The 21,102-nt window shown below is 40.8% G+C and overlaps 1 protein-coding gene across 1 annotated transcript in view; it reads left to right on the top strand.

Moving 5' to 3' along the window:
- Positions 1 to 9,474, top strand: part of LOC132243305 (transient receptor potential cation channel subfamily M member 3-like) — a 52,769-nt gene extending 43,295 nt beyond the window's left edge. The window contains exon 8 of the mRNA XM_019478171.2: positions 1,623 to 9,474. Coding sequence (XP_019333716.2) covers positions 1,623 to 3,069 — 1,447 coding nt within the window. The 3' untranslated portion in view covers positions 3,070 to 9,474. The remainder of the gene's footprint in view (positions 1 to 1,622) is intronic.
- Positions 9,475 to 21,102: the final 11,628 nt, after the last annotated feature.

The following is a 21,102-nucleotide window of genomic DNA, read 5'->3' as shown; positions in this document are numbered from 1 at the left end:
AGCTTAGTGAGGTCATTGGTGAAAGCATTAGATAATTCATCTTGTTGTTGAATGTATCCCCACCCTTTGAGAAGAAATCTTGGTCTGGCCTCAATCATGTAACGTAGTTGGCCTAACTGGTGTTCTCCCTCTGTAAGTTTTAGCAGATAATTATAATGAATTTACTGGGGTATGTAATGGAACTGAAGTAATATCAGGTAAGATAACTGATAAAATAATATTTTTTTATATCATAAAATAAAATAATCTATGGAGGAAACAAGCAAGAGAGAAACAGTAGAGCAGTGAAAAAAATGTTGTTGTACTCTGATTTCACATGCCCTCTTGATTCTGGGACAAACCACAGAAGCTCGACCAGTGGCAACTTAAAGCAGCCTTATAGATGAACTAACTTCTGCAGTATGGCCTACAGCAACAGTTATGGCAACTAAGGCTTGACAGATCAGAGCAAGACTCCAATGTCCTCTGGCCACATAACTAATAGGGCTGTGCAAAGCTTCGGGTGGTGATTCAATTCAGAGGAGATTCGACTCGATTTGGTGGCCAAATCTCTAAATCTGAATCAAATTTAAAGGGACTAATTTAAAGGTCTGAATCGATTCAAAGCTCTCCGAATCTTCAGAAAAGAGCTTTGATGATTTGGGCAGTCTCCGGTGGCTGCAGCTGAGAGCTGCAGCTGACTTGGAGCTGGTAAGTACCAGGGACAGGGGAGGCGGGGCTGAGGGAGGGGACCATGGAGGGATCCCTGCCAGCCCCCCCCAACTCCCCCCTCCCCCAGCCCCCTGCCATGGCTGCCCCCGCCCATCCCAGCTCAGTACTTTAAAGAAAAGCCCCGGTGCTCACCAGGTACTGCCAGGCAGGGGGGCGATCCCCACTGTCCCCCACTGCCCCCGCTTCACTCCCCCAGCCCCCCCATGGGTGCCCCACCCAGGCCAGCTCCAGCCATTTAAGAAAAAAAACAAAACAGAAAAGCCCTGGGAATCACCAGCTCCTGCTGGCAGGGGGCGATCCCCACTGCCCCCCATTGCCCCATGCCACGTGGGGCCTCTGCACAAGCCCCCAAGGCCGCACTGGGGCTTTTTTTTTGATCAAGTGCAGGGAGCTGGGGTGGGCAGGGCAGCCATTGCCGGACTGGGAGAGCAGGCAGGGGAAGGGCCTGGCTGATTCGGCGATTTGGAGATTTAGCAGCAGCCGAATCTCCAAATCAGATTTGGCCGAATCAAATTGGGACGGTGATTCGAATCACTGAATTGAATCACCATCACCTGAATTGACTGAATCCAAAGCGAATACCAGCCTCTTCACATGGACCTAAATTATCTAACATGTTCCCTATGTCAGGGTCAATGCACAGATCATTCAGGACAATTTTTGTTGATTCTACACTTCTAAAGAAACTTGCGATGTAGGAGAAATAATAGGGTGTCCACTTCATCCATTTGAACTATGTCTGCAGTAGGTAAAGTGATGTCAGTCAGAATGGAATGGAATAGAAGGATCTAGCCTACAGTTTTTAAAATGTATTTGTTCCCATATACTTTGGCTACCTAGCCTATAGACAATAGATCACAGCATCCACCTGTCTAATAGATAATAACCTATGCATTCTTCTTCTCTTGAAGGGTAGAGAATATGGCCATGAGGTTGGAGGAAGTAAATGAGCGAGAACACTGTATGAAAGCTTCACTTCAGACTGTAGACATCAGACTTGCTCAGTTGGAGGATATGATAGGACGAATGGCTACAGCCCTGGAGAAGTTGACTGGTGTGGAAAAAGGGGAGACTACCAAAGTACGATCTAGAACTTCCTCAGACTGTACAGATGCTGCTTACATTGTGAGACAGAGCAGCTTCAATAGCCAGGAAGGGAACACTTACAAGCTTCCGGAAAGTATAGACCCTGCAGGAGAGGAGTCAATGTCTCCAACCTCTCCTACTACTGTTCCCCGCATGCGAAGCCACTCTTTCTATGCGGTGAATCTGAAAGACAAATGTGGGTTAGACAGATTGGAAAGTATGTTTAAAGAAAGGTCTGTGAGCCTGCATCGAGCTAGTAGCTCGCAGTCTGTATCAAAAGAAACAAAGATACCTTTGATCCCTACAAGCACTTTGTCTATTGCCCCAGACTCCAGAAGGCCTTCATCTTGCATAGACATTTATGTTTCTGCCATGGATGAACTGCAGTCTGGTATGGAACCTCTTGACAGTTCAGTAAATATTCTTGGTACTGGAGACCCAGCTCTGCAGGCTCAAATAGCTTCCTCCATTCTAGCAAACAGTGCGTATGTTAGCAGTACACCTGGTGACAGAATTTCTGGCAGAAGTATTGATTATGAGGAAACCTCTACAATGGAAACAAGAGCATTTTCTGCAGATTACTCACACATCACAGATAGCCAAAACCCCTGGGACTCTGACCCTCCTTTATATCATACCTTAGAGCGATCTAAAAGCAGTCGTTACCTGGCTACAACCCCATTTATTCTAGAGGAAACCCCAATTGTGAAATCACATAGTTTTATGTTCTCTCCTTCTCGGAGCTATTTCAGCAGCCTTGGGGTGCCAGTCAAAACAGCAGAGTATACAAGTATTACAGACTGCATAGACACCAGATGTGTCAGCGCTCCCCAGGCCATAGCAGAAAGGTCCAGTTTCCCTGGAACTCATGGAGGCAAAGTGGACGACTTAGGATGCTGCCACCCAGAGAGAGAAGCAGAGCTAAGTCATCCAAGTTCAGATAATGAGGAGACTGAGGTCAAAGACAAGAAGGGGAGTGCCTTATCTCCTCAGGATAGCAACACTGCAAGAACTCTAACCAACAGCATACCACTTCCAAAAATAGAGCGAGCCAACAGCTACTCTGCAGATGAGTCCAACATGCTGTATGCACACACAAGGAAGAGCTACTCCATCAGCGATAAACTCGATAGGCAGCGTAACACAACAGCCTTGAGAAATCCATTCCAGAGGAGTAAATCATCCAGGCCAGAAAGTAGAGGGGACACCCTGTCTATGAGAAGACTGTCCAGAACAGGCGCTTTCCGTAGTTTTGAGACTAAGCACAGCTAAACATTGGCATGTGCAGCAGGAAGTCTAAGGGTCATCTGCTCTCCAGTCCATTTTCTTTAGCAGATTTAAATAACCTCACATCGTGATTTGTCAACTAATGTCAGTCCCTGCTGTCAGTCAGCCTAGCACTTTGTTAATCTCAGTGTCACACACTGGCTTACTGGATCTTGACTGAGTTGACATTTGCACTTAAGGAAAAAAGGGAGGGAAGAAAGTTTTATAAGACTTTTTTAAAAAACCACTTCATGAAGTCATCAGTAATTAGTAAATCTGTTCAGAAATCTGCCTTTTACTAAAAGGCATCCTAGGATGTCTGATGATTATTTATGAGTTTCTAGGACACAGGGAGAAATTGACAAAAAAGAAGGCATACAAATTATGCATTCTAAATTGGAGTTCTGATTTCTTTTACATGTTTCATCGTTGTGATGGCAGATGAAAAGCACCAGTATTTTTGTAGGAACCAGCAGCAAGTAAACCTTAGAATCTCCCCAGTCCCTATATCACTACACTTCTAAAACTGATCATCGTAAAGATAAACAGCAAAGTTAATAATCATAGTTCACCCATCTCTTTTTGTATTAACTGCTAGTGCCACAAAATGTTTATATTTTCAAGAAAAGAAAGGGAAAAGAAATGCCTTTTTTATTGCAACATAAATGAAGGAAGAATTTATGTAAAAAAAAAAATTGCTAAGTGATTTCCTGTATTAAGCAGGCATTCTAGCAACTTGAGCAAGCTCAGGATGAATGTAAAAAGTGGAATAGTATATATTTATTTTTTTAACTACCGTCATCAATACATTGTTTCACTAAATTAAAAGTTGCTATGGAACAATAAGAATAACGTGCTGCTGAAGTACTGTTCCATACATTTCCATTTTTTTTTATTTCTGTGAATAGCTTTTTCCTGAGTTGATACCATGTTTTTCTTGCTGTTCCATCATCAAGCTGCCAGTTTTTCACATCTTTCCCCCATTCAAACACATCATGTTTGTTTATTACTATCTGGTTCTATTTGACCATTTCGATATATGGTCTGATCTCAGATTAACGCAATTTGACTGAAGTTATTTAATGGGAAATGTTCCTGGCAGAGTATTTCCAAACATTCAAAAAAGACAGTGGAGGTAAGCTAAAGCAACAAGATGAAAATGGAGGTATTTGCTAACAGCAAAAGCCATCACTTGCAAGTATCTTTCCATTATACATAAAGCTACAACAAAAGCAATGTACATTTTGATAGAAAAAAAGCATTGCTTCAGAATGCACATAGGACCCTGCTGGGTGTTGTTACATGTTACAGTTCCCACATGCTAATTCTAAGGACTGTTAGGCAGTATTAAAGTTAGCACACACTACAAGCAGTTGAACTTAAGCGTTAATACCCTCTAATGTGCACAGCTCTGGCTTGCTGCTAGAGGGCTGGTGAGCAGGGGCATGCCTAGGAATTGCCAAGTCTGCCTTATGGCTGCCTGACTCTCCAACTCTCCAATGGTTTCCTGCTCACTTTCCTCCCCCACCCGCCATGAAGATCCCAGAAGATCCTTGCTCAACCCCCTTCCCCTCTCCCCCAAGACTCCCCACTCATCCACAACTCTCCAGGGCTTTGTCAGTCCAGGACAGTAGAGTTCTGCAAGACAGATCATCCATATGGAAGGGGCTGAGAGTGGTGCATCCTGGGATACTGGTGAACTTCAAATTGCTGGTATTGGCCCCATGGAGCAAACTGACATTACTGAAACATGGGCTGCCTAATGCCAGCTGGAGATACTCCTCACCGAAAGAGGCATAACTTTGAGCTGTTATGGGGACACTTAGCTCTTCTTTTCCTGCCTTAACTTGTGGACGCTTCCATCTTAAAAGCATTTAACATGTGGTAAAGGTAATGTCTAACAACACCTTCAGTGGTAACTCCACCTATGAATTCAGTTGCAAAATGTGGTCCATAGTATCAATAAGGAGTCATAGTACCAATAAGGATAGTATCAGTCAGTCCATAGTAACAATAAGGATCATCCTTTGTGAACAGAGATAATGAAGGAAAGACATTTCTTGCCATATGACAGTCCATGAAAATAATGATTTTGTCATAGTTTTACATTGCTCGTGAGCAGGAAAGGTTAAACTTGAAAACAATTTAAATTAATACCATGAACATTAGTTTGAAATAAAACAGTCTCAAAAAGTAATCACCATGCATATGGATTCAGGCCCCTTTTCTAATGATATTAATATCAATATAAGTAGGATTTTCGAGGCGCCCTCTGGATTTTTTGGTGGGACAACCCTTTCCCATTCATTTTAGTGGGAATTGGCCTTCCCAGTCTCTGAAGCAGCTTTGGAATTTTTGTCCTAAATTTGATACTTGGAGTCTCACTCCGGAGGACTCTGAGCTCTGTATGGTAAGCAAACAACTCCCAAGAGCAACAGAGCCCTGCCTAAAAAATAAAATGGCTAGCTAAAGAGTAGGGGCAAAAACAGTGAAAACGCTGCTCGCTTTGTGAAAAGTCGGTGAAATAAAAAAAATGCAGCATGGTAACTTAAAATACAAAGTATTGTGTTATTGCATCAATGGTTTCCTTTCCACAGCTTGTTCCATTAGGCCTTCAGTGAGCTAGGCTCAGCTCCATCCAGATACCATGTTTACTTGATTGCCTTGCAGTCTATGCACAGCTTTAATGTTTCATGATGTGACCAAGAAAGGGTAAAGTTTCTGACCCATCTCCAAGTGAATTATGAAGCACGCTTGTGATGGGCTGATTAAAAAATAGCACAAAGCCCAGGGACAAAGCAACTTTTGTTTAAATATCTGCTTCAAATGTGCCAACTTTTGTTAACAGTCTTTTCCTAAGGTTTCTCTACATTATTTTTTGCTTGTTTTGTTATTATTATTATTATTATTATTTAAAAATGTTTTCTGAAACTATTCATAGACTTTTCCACCTTCATCAGTATCCTTGGCATGTACTAGAGAAACTCAATGCTGAATTAGTTCAAGGAGCAGAGATCTCCTCTGGCTGATTCACTATTAGATTGTCAGGGTGGAGGGGTTTCCCAAACCCAAAAGCTGTATAATTAATTAGAATACAGCACTTTATTAACCTGGAGTATAAATTCCAGGCATAGTGAAGCAGGAAGCTTTATTTACCTCTTTTAAAATTTTCCATTATATATAAAATGTAAATTAAGATATAAAAAGGTGTGATCACAAAATGTCAGAACACAACTTTTCCTGAATGTCTCCCATTTACTTTAAAAATGTGGTATCTATAGAACATATTATGATGGATGTTAGAATATTTTGTTTATCTTCACTAGTTATTTACTTACACACTGCATGAAATCCTGCCTCTTTTAAGGCAATGATAAAATTCCCATTGACGTCAGTGGGACCAGAATTTCACTCCCTGCCTCAGTAGTGAATGATAGTTTGTTATAAATTCCTTAGTGGAGATAAAAATCTTACCATCCATCATTTTATAACTATAGCATGTGCCATATGATATATTATGTATTGAATGATATCTTATAACATCTATATATATATATCCCATGTATAATCCAGTATGGTTGTGACATGTGATCATGTTAGTGAACATTACAGGAGAGCTTTAACATCACATTATGAAGTCATGTGTTTATAAATCCGTAACATTCAATAAAATAGCACATGTTGCATTGAACATTAAATTCCACTTTTCAAGGTGTTAGCATACATATGGAATATGCATTTTTGGTCACAATCTGCAACTGCTGTATGTTTCACACATTCTTCTGTATAGCTCCACTGTAAATGTCTGTATGAGCTGATGTATAATTCTTTAATGAGCCACTATGAGCTGTGATAGGTGAGTTGTGATGGCGTGAAAGATGAACTGGCATGTTATGCAAAAGATTATAAGATACATTAACTTTAAATAATATTTTGAAACTAAATTGAATTTGTTGTTTGTTTACATATGCTGGCCAACTAAGGAAGCAGTGTACAGTATTTTATAAATATTTTCCTATAGTAATCCATTCTGTTGTTTCTAGTTTAAGTGATGCTATTCTAAAGTTGGGTATACACTTGTCCTAGTTATTGGATTTTAGCACATTATTCTTTCACAATACCAATGTGATATGACTGAAGTAGTTTCTCTTTCTTAAAGTCCAGTCTTTTTTTGTGGCAATGAAAATGCATGCATTGTTCCATGAATTTCTTTGGACTACTATGAGGCTTAACATTTTACTATTGCCTGCCTGTAATGATGAATCCAGTTAGGAATTAATTCAAGTTTTTAAACTTTTACATTATTTTCCATTATGTCCAGTCTTTAAGCAAAGAAAATTAATTTCTATTTTTTTTTTAATAGAGATAATGATTTCATGAAAAAATGAAGTACTAAACTCCAAGGTGTAAACCTTTAGCAGTCCTGAGACATTTAGCTCTCTGTTTTGGAACAGGAAAGGTGCTTCATTCCTGCATTTAGCACATTTGTGTAATAAGTAATGACAAGAAGATCTAAATTGTTAAAACAGAAAAAACAGTAAGAAAATGCCCATTAATTCATGTGGCAAAACTGCTCTCCACTCCAGTTATATATTATTATTTAAATAATTTTAGTGAAAATGGATCTTTGTCTCTGGAAGGGTGTTTTTGTCTTAAAATATGTATTTTTTGTAAAAGAAGAAAATGATTTGTTTCTCAGAAGTTGTTCAGCGCATGGAAAATGCAAAAGTAGAACATTTAACTTTGCAAACAACTGCTTATACAATATAATGAGTGCTGTTCACAGTACAGGGCCTTATTCTAATCCCTGCAGTTGGAATGACAAGGGCATCTCTCTCTTGAAAGCAAATGTTAGTGACTTTATACTGTAGAGTAAGTGTTGGAAAAAAAAGTCTCTCTTCAAACAGTTAGTGCAAGCATTAAAAATAAGAAGAGTTTTGATGCATTTGCTCAGGTTATGCTTTAAATGGACTCAATAAGTAGAGAATACAGGCAATGTGATGTGGTCATTTTGGATTTCAGTAGGGCTGGTTGTGATGAAGTGGTTGTGAGGTTGATTCATTTCTCCCCCTACTTAAACAAAAAGTGAGAAAGAGAAAGGATAACAATAACATTGCACTTTTGCACAAATAATCCTGTCTGACACAGCAGAAGAATATGAATCACATTAATGTAAATTTGTTGAAGGACAGAAAAAATTAGTTCCTGTTTTTCTAAGAAGGAAACAATGTTTTTCCTATCATGCTTTCTCCTTCATACATCTCTTGTAACTGAAATCACAATCCAAATGAAGAGGGAAGTCAGAAGTTAAGGAGCTGTGTTGGGATGTCTGTTTACCTGATGTCTCCCTTCATTGCTCCCCCTGGGAATGTACTGTTCTCTCCTCTCTGGTGCATCAACAAATACATCCCCATGCTGGCCCTGGATTTTGAAAGAGCATTTGCCATTTGGTAACTGTAATGCTGTGTTATAGGCAAAGACAGAGGCATGCTGCAGACCCATGTAATCTTAACCATGCCTCCCCTTTCTAGGATTGACTGTTGGTTAAATTATGATTTTAGTTGTGGTGGTGGGAATCTGAAGAAATTCCACTGACTTCAGTAAAGTTAATCTGAATTTACACCAGAATAACAAAGTAAAAATTGGCCCTGTATTAACTCTACTGCATTGCACATGTTATCCTAAACCAGTGTTTCCAGCATCAAGTAGACAGTCCACTGAAGTTGCCACTGGGCTAGGATAAAATTAGTTCAGATTGGCTAGGGAACCTGATTATTTCTTGCTCTTTCATTTTGGCATGTTGAGATTCCTTTCTCAGACTCGCATTGGATCCACATTAAGTTCTCATTTCAAAAGGCTATTGGGGAAAATGCCTGATTATGATATTGCTGCTGTTGTTGCTGCTGCTGCTGCAGAAGAGTAACTTTTGTTTATTTTTAGTATTTTAGAGTTGTCGGGGAGGAATGGCTATGAAATATGATGTGTGCACAGGAATAAACAGTATTAGAGTCATGTCCTCCTTCCACCATTGCAGTTGTCTTACATAGGGAGAGTCTATATGCTGCTACTGCTGTCTGGAACAGTGTTTAAAATATACTATACTAATAGCTATTTAATGATATATTATTTGGGTTCTCATTAATAAATGTTATACCAATAGTTTATAAAGGGAGGGAAATATAAAACAATAAATGTCATTTTAAATGAATTCCTATAAATATGAAGGTTTTGATGTTTGATTTGTTTAAATATACATTACTAGGAAAAGGGTCCTTTTTAAAGGTCTACTGGATTCACAATGCACTTTTAGACAGTGTTTAGATATGTAATAAAAAGCAGAAGTTGGCAGATACTGCAGTAGAACTTTCTGAAATTTCTGTAACAAATGTTTTGCAATAAAAAAGGGTGTAGTTCAAACTTCTCTACTTACTGGAGCATTTATTTGTCTTTGTCCAGGTTCAGCATCATGGTAAACACTGATGAGAGGTGGCAGCTGCCTTTATCCAAATAACATTTGATTCCTTTAGTTTTAGCTATGACCGTTAACACTGACTTAAAAACAGACGAGCTTTAGTTAAAGCACCCCTGCCACCATTTAGAAGCATGGGGACACTGAATATATGAGATACAGAGGCTGCTGGAGCACACTAATTAGTCATTACAACATGTCAGAGTAGAGTCCCCGCGGGTCAAGAGGCACCCGGGGCATCTATCTTCCAGTGTTCTAGAAATGTAGTTACAAAACAGAGACTAACCTAAGAGAAGTTATCTCACACTAAGCAAAAGCAAATTTGGGGGGTTTCACAAAAACCAAAAGCTGGCAAAAATATGAAATATAAAATATTATTAACTGGGAATAACTGTGTTCAATTACAAGTGAAAATGTTATGAAACTTGCCCATGCAATGTTTCCCATCTTGATGAGTCAGTTTGTAAATGGTAGCTTAGAAATTCCCAATTAAGTTTGTATTTGTATATACAAATAGTCAGGTAGTGTAAAATTCCATGGCCAAAACCTGAAAACAATAGTGACAATCTTTTACAAAAAGGCAAACATGTTTCTGGAGCTGAATATCAAGAAAGCAAGTCTGGAACAGGGGATAATGATGTGAAACCAAGTCCAGCACCTTGCAGGCTTCTGAAGCAACTATTTCACTTCCAAGTAATGCATCACGAATGTTCATCCCACAGAAGCATCGGGGTTCCTAATTCTGAAAGTAACTTTCTTAACAAAGAAAGTTTTATTTTTTTTTAATTATAGTTCTGGTGGGTCTAAAAAAATAAAGGCAGAATAAGCTATCTCCACCAGTAATAGCTTGATTCAGCTACACAGTCATTCAAAGAATATGACTGAATCAAAGAAGCAAATTGTGAGCATGGATCCTCTAAAACTCTCTGCCAGAAGAATCAATAGCAGAATTTGCAATTGCTTGTGAATGCTGAGTTTGTGCAAAGAAATGGTAGGATTCTCCAAGGTAGCAAGAGAGGCAAGAGAAGGCTGTGCTAGAGGAAAACAACACTTGCATTTTTTTTAATGTGATATTCTACTGGGACTAAAAGGGTAGAAAATTCCCATGAGTGTTAAAAGACTTGGGAATCTAACTCAGTAATCTGAGAGGTCCAGACTATGAAAATGGGGCAAACCTAAAAGGCAAAAAGTGGGATTAAAAAGATAATTCAGGCCATTAACAAGAAAGTGTTTTTGTCCCATACAATGCAACTTATTTGAATCTCATACTGAAAGATGCCATGGGCTGGATTAAGATGTGCAGGCACATGTGGTTTGTGGTGCTGCAAACCTCTTTGCGGTGCCACAAACTGTGCATGTTGCACAATTAACCATGCACAGCACTACTAATTAACAGCAGCACTAGAGAAAAATTTGCTACCCGGATTTCCCAGGAGCAAAAAAAAAAAAAAAACCCTGGAAAAAAAGGTGGCACAAAGCACACCAAAGTGCTGTGTGCTGGGACAAACATAGGAGACCCCACGCTCAGGCATGCCTCAGCATGGGGCTGTTTGCTGGATAGCCCTGCACTGAGGCACCCTGTGCCCCCACCAGGCCTTCCCGCAGCATATGGAGCAGTGGGACAATGTGTCCCACTGTAAACCACATAAGGAGGGGCATACATTGCAGCACAAAGTAGCGGCAAAAATTTGTACTGCTATTATTTGTGTTGCTGCAAATGCACGCCCCTGCTTATGTGGACACAGCCATGAGGTGCAACACTCAGCTGTTAGGGCATTTGTACACATGCTTGCGCCATAGCACTGGGTACTTTTAAAAGTGCCCAGCACTGAGGCACAGTCAATTGTATAAGCAGTGAAATGCTCATCAGTGCTGATAAAATGCTGCACGCGGCAGCATGCTTTTGAAGTAAAATCTCACAGGTGTTTTAGTTCAAGAGCACACCATCACCATTTTCTGCATGCTAATGCGCATTTTGCCACATATACAACTGCATGTGACATGTTAGCTTGCGTGCGGAGCAGACTCAATTAATCAAGTCTGCTCCAACCCGCTGGATCTCTGGCACATCACAGGATTAAAAGGTGTGTGTATAAATGCCCTTATATTTTATAACATGACTGAAAGACTCCATACATTTTGGGTCTCATGCCACAGTACAGTAACTGTAACATAACCAACTTGCTTCCAAAATAGATGAGAATGTGAGAATGAAGAAATCCATGTATTTCAGTACCAAGTTTAAGAAGTCTATAATGATTTAGTTTTATTACTGATTATTCAGATGTAAAGGGCCCTGCAGAAACAAAAACTAAAAGCAATGTGGAATTGCTCGCTCAGAAAACCTATAAGCTATGAATTCTTTTGCAGAATGGTACTTTGGTGTGATGTACTTTATAAAGTCAACACTAAATGTAAACTATTTTAAAAATTACCTTGTGAATGACTGTTCTGGGAAGTGGGAGGGGGTGCTTTAATAAGAGCATAATTAAATAGCTTTAATTAGAGCTTTAATTAAAGCGCCCAGAGTGTCACCTGTATCAGCATCCCCCACACTGAAAAATGGCAGCAGGGGCACTTTAACCTGAGCCTCCACTAAAGCACCCCTGCCACCATTTTTCAGTGCAATAACACTGATACACATAACACTGGCATCTACTGGAGCGCAGTAATTACCATGCTCCAGAAGACTCAATTAATCAAGTCTGCTTAGATTCGTAATTATAACTCATTGGCGTAGCCTCAATGTACATGTATAGGCACCCATCCTGACTTATTCTTAGGTACTGGATGATGAGCTGGAAGGCAAAGATAGTTTCTCATAGGAAAAACAACTGAAAGCAGAAATTAAGAAAAGACTCCTTCATTATGAAGCAGGAATGAACCATTACATCATCCAAAAAAACCCAAACTGTATAGCCAACCTTTTCTGTTGTATTTTGGAGATGGCCATCCAGTCACATGAAGAAATATTTGAAAACTTAAGGAGCACCACAAGCAGTTCAGATTTTTTTTGTGTGGTAGATTCAAAACATCTAAGATGAAAGCTGCAATGAAAGCCAACAGCAATGCGTTGTTTTAATAATTCATTAGAAAATGGACTGCTTGGTGAAGAGGTATGGGTAGCCTGGATCTTTGCATTGTGCTTCAAACTCTTGGCATGAGACTATAACCTGGAATATACCCAAGAACTATTGTTGGACCTTCCGTGCAAAAGTAAGCTTTTGTCCTTTTTTTTTCCAAATGTATCCATTGCACTCAGGATTCTCTTAATTTTGCTCATATCTACCACAAGAAGAGTTTATCAAGATCTAAGTTTATAAAGGAATATTTGGGCTTTCCTGTGACGCAGTCCCAGTTACTAGATCTTTAATTTCAATTGAAAGTCAGATTCTGTATTCAAAAGTGATCTGAAAAAAGCCATGATCCAAGTTCATGTGGACTAAAATAAAAAATGTCAGTTCTACATCTTTGTGAACGGACTGTTTGCCTGTTTTTATATGTAGAAAGGACCATTTGCATGTTTGATGTTTAAATTCTCTTTGTTTCATGCATGCATCTTCATCTGTGAACAAGAGGGATTAATCTAATTCTGTCAGTATTTTTAGGAGCATTATAAAGTGAAGGGTAGAGGACAGTAAACATAATTCTGCCTGACACTTCTGGATGAAGTGCTTTCAGGAGATTGAAACCTATACTCCCACCTCTCAGGAAAGTCATAACCAACAGGTTAGAGGCTGAGCTGATTTTGCCTTTAATCTGAAAAGATGTTCACTTAGAAACATGAGTGCAGAGATCAGAATCTACAAACCACTGGCTACAAAGTCTTAATCCTTTAGGCCCAAAAATTTTGCATTCTTGCTGGCCTATACCACAACATCAACATCTGCAACATCATGCAGCCTGTAACATAGTAGTTGAGGCATAACCTGTTGGAGTCCTGGATTGTAATTTTTGTAATCTATGTTCTTAGGGCTCATGTATCATATATCATGTATCATGTATCATATATCATGATATACATGATATATATATCATGTATCGTGTATCATATATGTATCATATCAACACTCATTAGCTGCAAACAGTAATCAAGTGTTGGAAGAGAGGAACTCAGAACCAAGGACCCCACTTCTAGGGAAACTCCCAAAACTTTAGCCTACAGAATTAGGCTCCCTCATTCAAGTACTCATCCTGACCCTGTAAATCTTGTGTCCCTGTTTGCATAGGGTAAAAATGAACATCAAACATCACATTTGAGTTGGTTCTGATTGATCTGAGAGCAAATCTACAAGCAGCATATCCCTTTAAACATGCAGCATGTCCCTGGAATGAATAGCAATTAACTCAAATTAGCAGCTATTGTCCAAGGGAAAAGTGTCATCTTGGACACTTCACAAGAACTCAAGTGGAACAATAGGTTTGCAGGATCCCAGGATAAAACCTTTGTCTGGGAAGAAATCCAGCATCTGTTTTTAACCATAGTGACACAAGTTGAAGAGGGAAAGTATAAGAGGGAGGATGTAGGATGCACCCTTGGGCAGATCCAGGATTTTGTGAAGAGGGGTATGGGAGCAGTGACCAGTACTGCAGGGATGGCTGCATCCCTGATCCCAGCTCCCCAGGTAGGCCAACCATAGCATAAGAGCCGCAGCAAGGACTTCTTTCTAAATCCCCAAATCAGGTAAGAAAACCATTCCCCCATTCCTCTGCCCTGCTCTCACCACTCATCCCTTCCCCCCCATCTTCAGAAGTATGTACCCTCCCCTCCCATTCGCCTCCTCCCCTGCCTGCTGCTGCTGCTATCCCTACTGTCCTTCGCTGATGGAGGGAGGGCTCTAGAGCTGCTCCCGTTCCTGTTCCACTCCATCCGGGTTCAGGAGGGGGCAGCAGCTGCAGCAATGGACAGGGTCCTCCTCACTACCAGTTTCTTCCAGGTGTTCCCTGCTAGCCTGGGAGCAAGGGTAGGGTAGGGGAACCTGCCTGCTGCCACTGGTGCTGTCCTCTGCTGAACCTAGATGCTCTGACTCTGGAGCCCCTTGAAGACAAGTAGCTTCTCAATTTTCAAAGGGGATGACCGTCAAATAGAAATCAGTGGGAGGCAACTAAAGTCCTGCTGAAGTTTTGGGAAGTTGCAAATACTCAGCATCTCTGAAAATCATGCCTATATTAAGTTCCTATATTTAAGTACTGTACCTATATACATGTTCAGTTTCAAACAGTTGACTTCAAACACTTGGGCATTACTAACACATCAGATTACAGGTTCCAAATCATCATGACCTGGGATTTTCCCAGGTATGAAATTACAACAGTGCCAGCTGAATGCACATGCCCAGCAATGCACTAGTGTGGCTACACAACATCAGTTTTGGGGTGTAGAACACATGAGTTCTTAACTACATCCCCCTACACAGGGTCCTTCAGCTGTGCAGATGTACCCTATGTCTATTCTATCAAGGAACTACCGAAACAGTAAAAACATTTTCACTTATTGAATCCTGAACCAATTATTTTACAATGGTGAACCATGTCATGTGCAAGAAATTTAACATGTTTACCTCACTTTGTCTCTCCACCAGCAAAATTAGGATAACCATGTACTTTTGCAAAATATTTTCAGATCTACAGATGAAAATTCAGTAGACTCTCATGAACATCAATGGCCTTTGGATGTACATGAGATAAGTACTATTATTGATAATTGGTATTATTTGCTAATACTGACATAAATATTATTATTACATGAGATAAGTATTATTATCATTATCACTATTGTTGTTGCTGTTAAAGTCTTCCTTTTAGAAATGTTATAGGCTCCTTTACATTTTCGTACCTATTAATTTGGACCTCTTTTTATATTTCCTTTCAAACTGTATTAAAGCATGAAGTTGAAGATACACATTTCTCATGTGTCAACACAGCAGTCTTACATGGCCCTAAGTTTCAAATGTTCACAGTGGTGCAAACAAGTTTTGTATTTTAAATCTAAAAAAAAATCTTGTTCTCTGGTCTAAAAAAAAGTGGGGGGAGTTGTTTGTTTGTTTTCCAAATGCTATTTTTTATCTAGAATTTAAAGGGAAAATGTTGAGTTAAAAGCGAATATTCAGAAAAAGTTCTTATCTGTTGTGCTTCTAACACCTTATAATAAAAACTCAAATTTATGTTTCAGGATTGATGATGTTTGTTTACTAGCTGCACTTCATTCTAACTATTTATATTCTGTGTCATTTCTTTTTTCTCATGTACTAGCACAATTGCAAAAGCTGCAGAGGAATATCTAAATTCAGCTCTTCAGCTCTGTCGGCTATTAGATAATTGGGCATTTCCCAGAAAAGCCTCTCTCCATTTGCTTGCCACAGTATGTGCAATATCTTATCTCAGGACACTAGGAAAGAGCAATCTGCTTCTTGAACCAGCCTGCTGCTAAGTGTCACAAAACAACACAGCCCTTATCAGGAACCATGCCTCCTCTCCCCCCCTTAAGACGGACACTCAGCTGTGTATGGCCAACTGCTCCAATCACCTGTTTGCCCACAGACCAACACTCCCTGAGCTATGTTCTGTACTATATTCTAGAGGGAACAGGGGAGAGTAAGGATCAACATAGCTCTGTCTAATCTGCTTAGATATGCACACTGCACTTAGCACAGGGATATCTGACCTCTGCTTAACTAAGGAGGAGCAACAAAGCCCAGTGATTCCCAGTGCCAAATTGGGTGGGGGCACAAAATCAGCAGCCTCTGTGCTGCTCACCTGGCCACCGACACTGCACTAGTACAGAACCCAAGTAAACCCCTGGACCTCTGCCATTACAAGAAAGAAGAGAGCAAAATCTCCAACTCCTCCACAGGTCAATAGGGCTAGGGACAGACATTAAAAAATCCTGAGCCTAAATTGATTCAATCTTTGCAGGTTAGTCCAACCTGCCTAGGCTGAATCAGTCGGTAACCACACAGACATCCCCTCTGGACTGAAAAAATGCAGGCACATGCCTGCAGCGGCTCAAGCTAGAAGCCAGGAGGTGCTGGAGCAGCCCTCCCTTCTCTTCTATAGTGATGAGCTGAGGCAAGGTATGGCCAGGCCCTGGCAGGGAGCTCTGATTAGGGAACCCCCCACAGCTGGTCAGCAAGGGAGCCAGCAGGGGGTTATACAGCATTTATCACCCCATCACCAAAACAAAAGGATCTCTCATTAGTTCAAGCTCTTCTTAAGCAACTTGTTCCAAGGAAGGGAGGAACATTACCAACTACCTGTTGATTAGCTCCAAAGAACCCTAAGCCTATCCTGTCTCCCTTTGTCCCGTCTCCCACAGCACAACTGTAGCCAGCATGAGAGGTTTTTGTGTAAGGCAGATCTCTGCTTAGCAGGGAGGGGTGAGAGGAGGGAAGGGAGCAGGGGGAAGCCAGGCAGACTCCTGCAGTCTCTGCCAGAGCTGCAGCCAGGGAACAGAGGGGAGAGACCAGCTCTGCTGTGGAGCAGAGAGTCCCACCCAGCCCAGAGAGCATGCCAGGATGCTGGAGGATTCTGATTTAACTTAAAGCAGGAAGAGGTCTGGGACAGACATTGCATAAACTGGTTTGACCCAAATCAGTTAAGTCTGATACTACATTCAACCAGGTTTATCTCAAACTCATTTCGGCCATTTTCAAATTGGTTTATGTGCACTGAACATCTATTCTATTATAGGTTTAAATCAGTTTCTGATCACTTAAACCACTTTATGTGTAATGTCTATCCCTAGCCTAGGAGCTTTTCCTGAGTAAGGCCTAAACAAATTCTGGAGTCATGAAATGAAGCCTTAACATTTTAATGTAGAAATTTCAGGTATCACAGTGTATTTTTTCCCTTGTACTTATTTCTCATGGTAACATGTTTCACCTAACTCCCAAGCAATAGAAGTAAGCAGCATTACCACATGGAAGCTAGACTGAGCAGTACCGCTGCCACACGGTTATGCAAGTACTAAATGACTGCACAGTCCACCACTCGTGCAGACATGGCCAGTGGGTTTTTAGAGGTGTCACCCCTGGAACTCAATCTATGCTTACCCTCCACAAAAGACAGCTCAGAGTTGATTTGCTTCTTGTACCTAATAAACCTAGTAGAGCACTCACACTAAGTGTGGAAGACAAGATGCCTCTGCTTGATGCAATTCCTTAGAGGCACTGGGTGTTGGCTGCAGCCAAGGCTGTGAATTTTGACTGGGAAGTGCCAGTGCTCCTGATGGGACTTAGAGCCAGAGGTTCCTAGCTAGAGGGTCTTGCCCCTCCACTCAGAGGCAAATCAATCACCATATTTGGGTCCAGAAACAAATTTTATCTCATGGTCAGATTGATATGGACTGTGGAGTTTTTTTCCTTTATCTGGCAGCATGGTCCTCTACCTGGGATCTCTTGAGTGTGTATTATCAACCATTTGCCCAAGCAAGATATTAGCAGCCATGGTCCCCGGGTTTACCAGGAGCACAGCTGGGTGTTATGTCTTGTGTTGTGTCAGGGTTGATGATAGCTTATGGAGAGATTATGGATTTGTATTTGAAGTTTTGGATAAGATGATCCTGCCTCAGGCAAGGGGTTGAATTAGATGACCTATGGAGGTCCCTACCAGCCCTACTTCTCTATGATTTTATGATTCTATGATTTATAGCAGAGATTTAAAGGCAGGTCTCCCACTTCCCAAGCAAGTTCTGCAATCACTAGGGTTTGGGAAGGTGACTATGCACTTCCACTGCTATAAAATCATAAAATATTCATTGGTGCTGGTCCTGAGTTAAAGTCTTCCAAGTGAGTATCCTGATCACTAGGCTATAAGGTCATTAGCCTAATAAATACACCATTCATTATACAAGATTTGGGAATTATTTCCATGGGTTTGTTCTAAATAATAGAGTGCCATCTACATGCACGAGTTCTTCACATTCATTTTCTCACAAGGTGTTACTGTGTCATTTTTGCTGTAACAAATGTGCCTAGTCCTGTCAAGGCTAAATAACACATTGATGTCAAGAGTAAGATTAAAGGTGGGACTCTGCAAAGCACCTTCATAAATTAGGAGCAAGAGTCCCACTGACAATCAAACAGAAATCCTATAGCCCTTAAGGCTAGGTTCACAAAAGGATTTCAGTGCCTGTTTAAGTATTTTGTAGTAAGTATTCATTGGAGCAAAGACTGGAACCAAGGTCTCATCTCTCCCAGGGACAAGGGCGTAGTATAGGTATGTCAATACAGGATGATCTAAATAGATAGAAGTAGTCAGAGGATATGGATAAAGGATGGGGCTTGGGCTGCTCTTTGCCTAGGAACTGCCAAATACCCCCACAGCAGGCACTCAACAGGGTCACTTTCCCTACTACCATGGTAATGGCTGCTGCCACAGTGGCTGTGGTAGCCAGCACCACCACCACCCTGTGACCCATGCCCTATGCTGCATCTGGCCCATGAAGAGCCCTGTGGTCCACATCTGGCCTGTGGCCCCAGGTGAGTTAGAAACCCCTGGTCTAGTGATTTAGAGCATTCACCTGAAACATGCACCTTCAAATCTCAAGCAGAGAATGGAATTAAACTGGGTTCCCATTCCTCCTCCTACAATGTCTACTGAAGGGCTCAAACTGCTCATAAGCATGCTCTGAGAGAAACTACTGGATTGAGGCCTGCCAGCAAGAGAAATAAGATACCAGCTGGTCTAAGGAATCCTAACAGGGTTTACATGTTAACACAACACCTCACTGATTTTCACTGCAAAGGCCTGGCCAATTTGGGCATGCCCAAATCTTTAAGCACCTAGGGAACTTTACTGGCAGAAACATATGTCCATATGGACTTCCAGCACCTCCAAAGTGAGAAGACAACTAAGCAGGGGGTAGAGGGGGAGAGTTGAGAATAAAAAAAAATTATCTCAGGTACCAGCAAGGGCAGATAAAAAGAATTATATCCTTTTGTGGGTCTAGTCCACAGGCAAATTTGAAAATCTTATCCCAAGTTACAAGGACAAAACCAAGGACAGTTTAAAAGATCACATAAAAAAAGAAAGAAAGAAACAGAACAAAATGATCTTAAAGAATAAAATTTTAGCATGGGGGAAAATATGATAGAGTGAACAACTTCCTAATCCAATTTCATTTTACAGTATCCTGCTGCAGAAGGGCAGCTAAAAATAAGTCTCACTTTATAAGCCAGTCCTTTTTTTCATGTTTAAAACCTTTACCAAGTTTTTTTTTTCCCTGTCTCTATGGAGTAGTCTGTTAATTAATAATGTCTTCCTTGCTAAAACAGAGTTAGCTTAATAAGTAAACATTATTGGTTTTAACTTATTTTAATAGAAATGTTGGCATAGAGATTTGGGTCAAACACTTCTCTTTTCAACACAAGCTTCAACATGGGCAAAGGTAATAGCCTTTGGACAGCCCCATGGAGAAGGTGGGGCAAATGTGTGTACCATGGACAGCCCCACTCCCTGTTCCTTTTGAGACCTCTTTTAAAGCAGAAGTTTGAGGAATGATGGTGAAACATGGACATAGTATTTGAGAAAAGGAATGGATGAATCACTGCTTTAGCTAAACCCATCATACTTTTTCCTCTGGCATGCTTTATTTGTGTCTTAATTGAATTCAGAATCCTAGACACATTTTTGAACACTAGCGTGCATTTAGCATGCCTGTCTCTGAATGAAGCCTGCTAAGCCTGTTCCTAGAGGAATATATTGTAGGTAATTGTATTGCCCAAGTAATTCATTCTGGGGCTCGCTGACATCCAAAGACAAGCCATTAGACAGAGCTTGTTGGTAAATGTACTGTGCCTGCACAAGCAATGAATATCTGAGTAGCTCACCTGTTTATTTCTGTCCTGTCCCTCACTCAGTCTTGTCTCGGTCACGCACTGGAAAGGGTAGGTTCACACACCTTCACATTGGCCAGTTAAAGGCCAATCACCAATCCAGTGCTCAACTGGAATATTCAAGGCTTTCCTTTGCAGTTTCCTAAATTGTTATCTTTTGGCTGCCACATTGCTAGTGAGATTCCTTTTGCGAGACTCCTCTTGAGGTCACAGTCACAGTTCTTGGCAGCTTGCACTACTCATTGTCCAAGTGGCCACTGGATGTCACTGTTTCTCCTCTAAAACAGAGCTGGAAGGCTACATTTATCTGGCTTTAAATAATGGAGCCAGGGTCCTTAAAGACTTGGTTGCATGAACCTGTTGTTCCTCAACTAGGACACAATTCTGAGGCCTTTTTATAGAGATAGGTAGGCAAAGAAGACAAAACTATGTGGTTATCCAAAAGGCCCTGGTGAGCAGTATGCAGTTACCTGGTACATGGTTAACAGCAAGTATAACTGGGCTGCCCAATGAACAGAAGGAGCTACAATTGTATATCAGCAACACATTGTAGAGGAGCTGCTTGTTAATCTGTAGGCCAGTGAATGAGAGAAGTGGATGAAAAGGCAAAACTTGCGAGGAACAGGAGAGGTTAGTGTAGAGTAGGAGCTGCAGGAGTGGATGAGGTTGGACTAGTGCCACTTAAGAACTCTGAGGTGTGCCAGTGAATCTCTTTTGTGGGATATTGTCAATAAA

The sequence above is a fragment of the Alligator mississippiensis genome, chromosome 3 (assembly GCF_030867095.1).
Source record: "Alligator mississippiensis isolate rAllMis1 chromosome 3, rAllMis1, whole genome shotgun sequence".
Taxonomy (NCBI): domain Eukaryota; kingdom Metazoa; phylum Chordata; order Crocodylia; family Alligatoridae; genus Alligator; species Alligator mississippiensis.
This window is presented reverse-complemented; position numbering and strand designations above follow the sequence as displayed.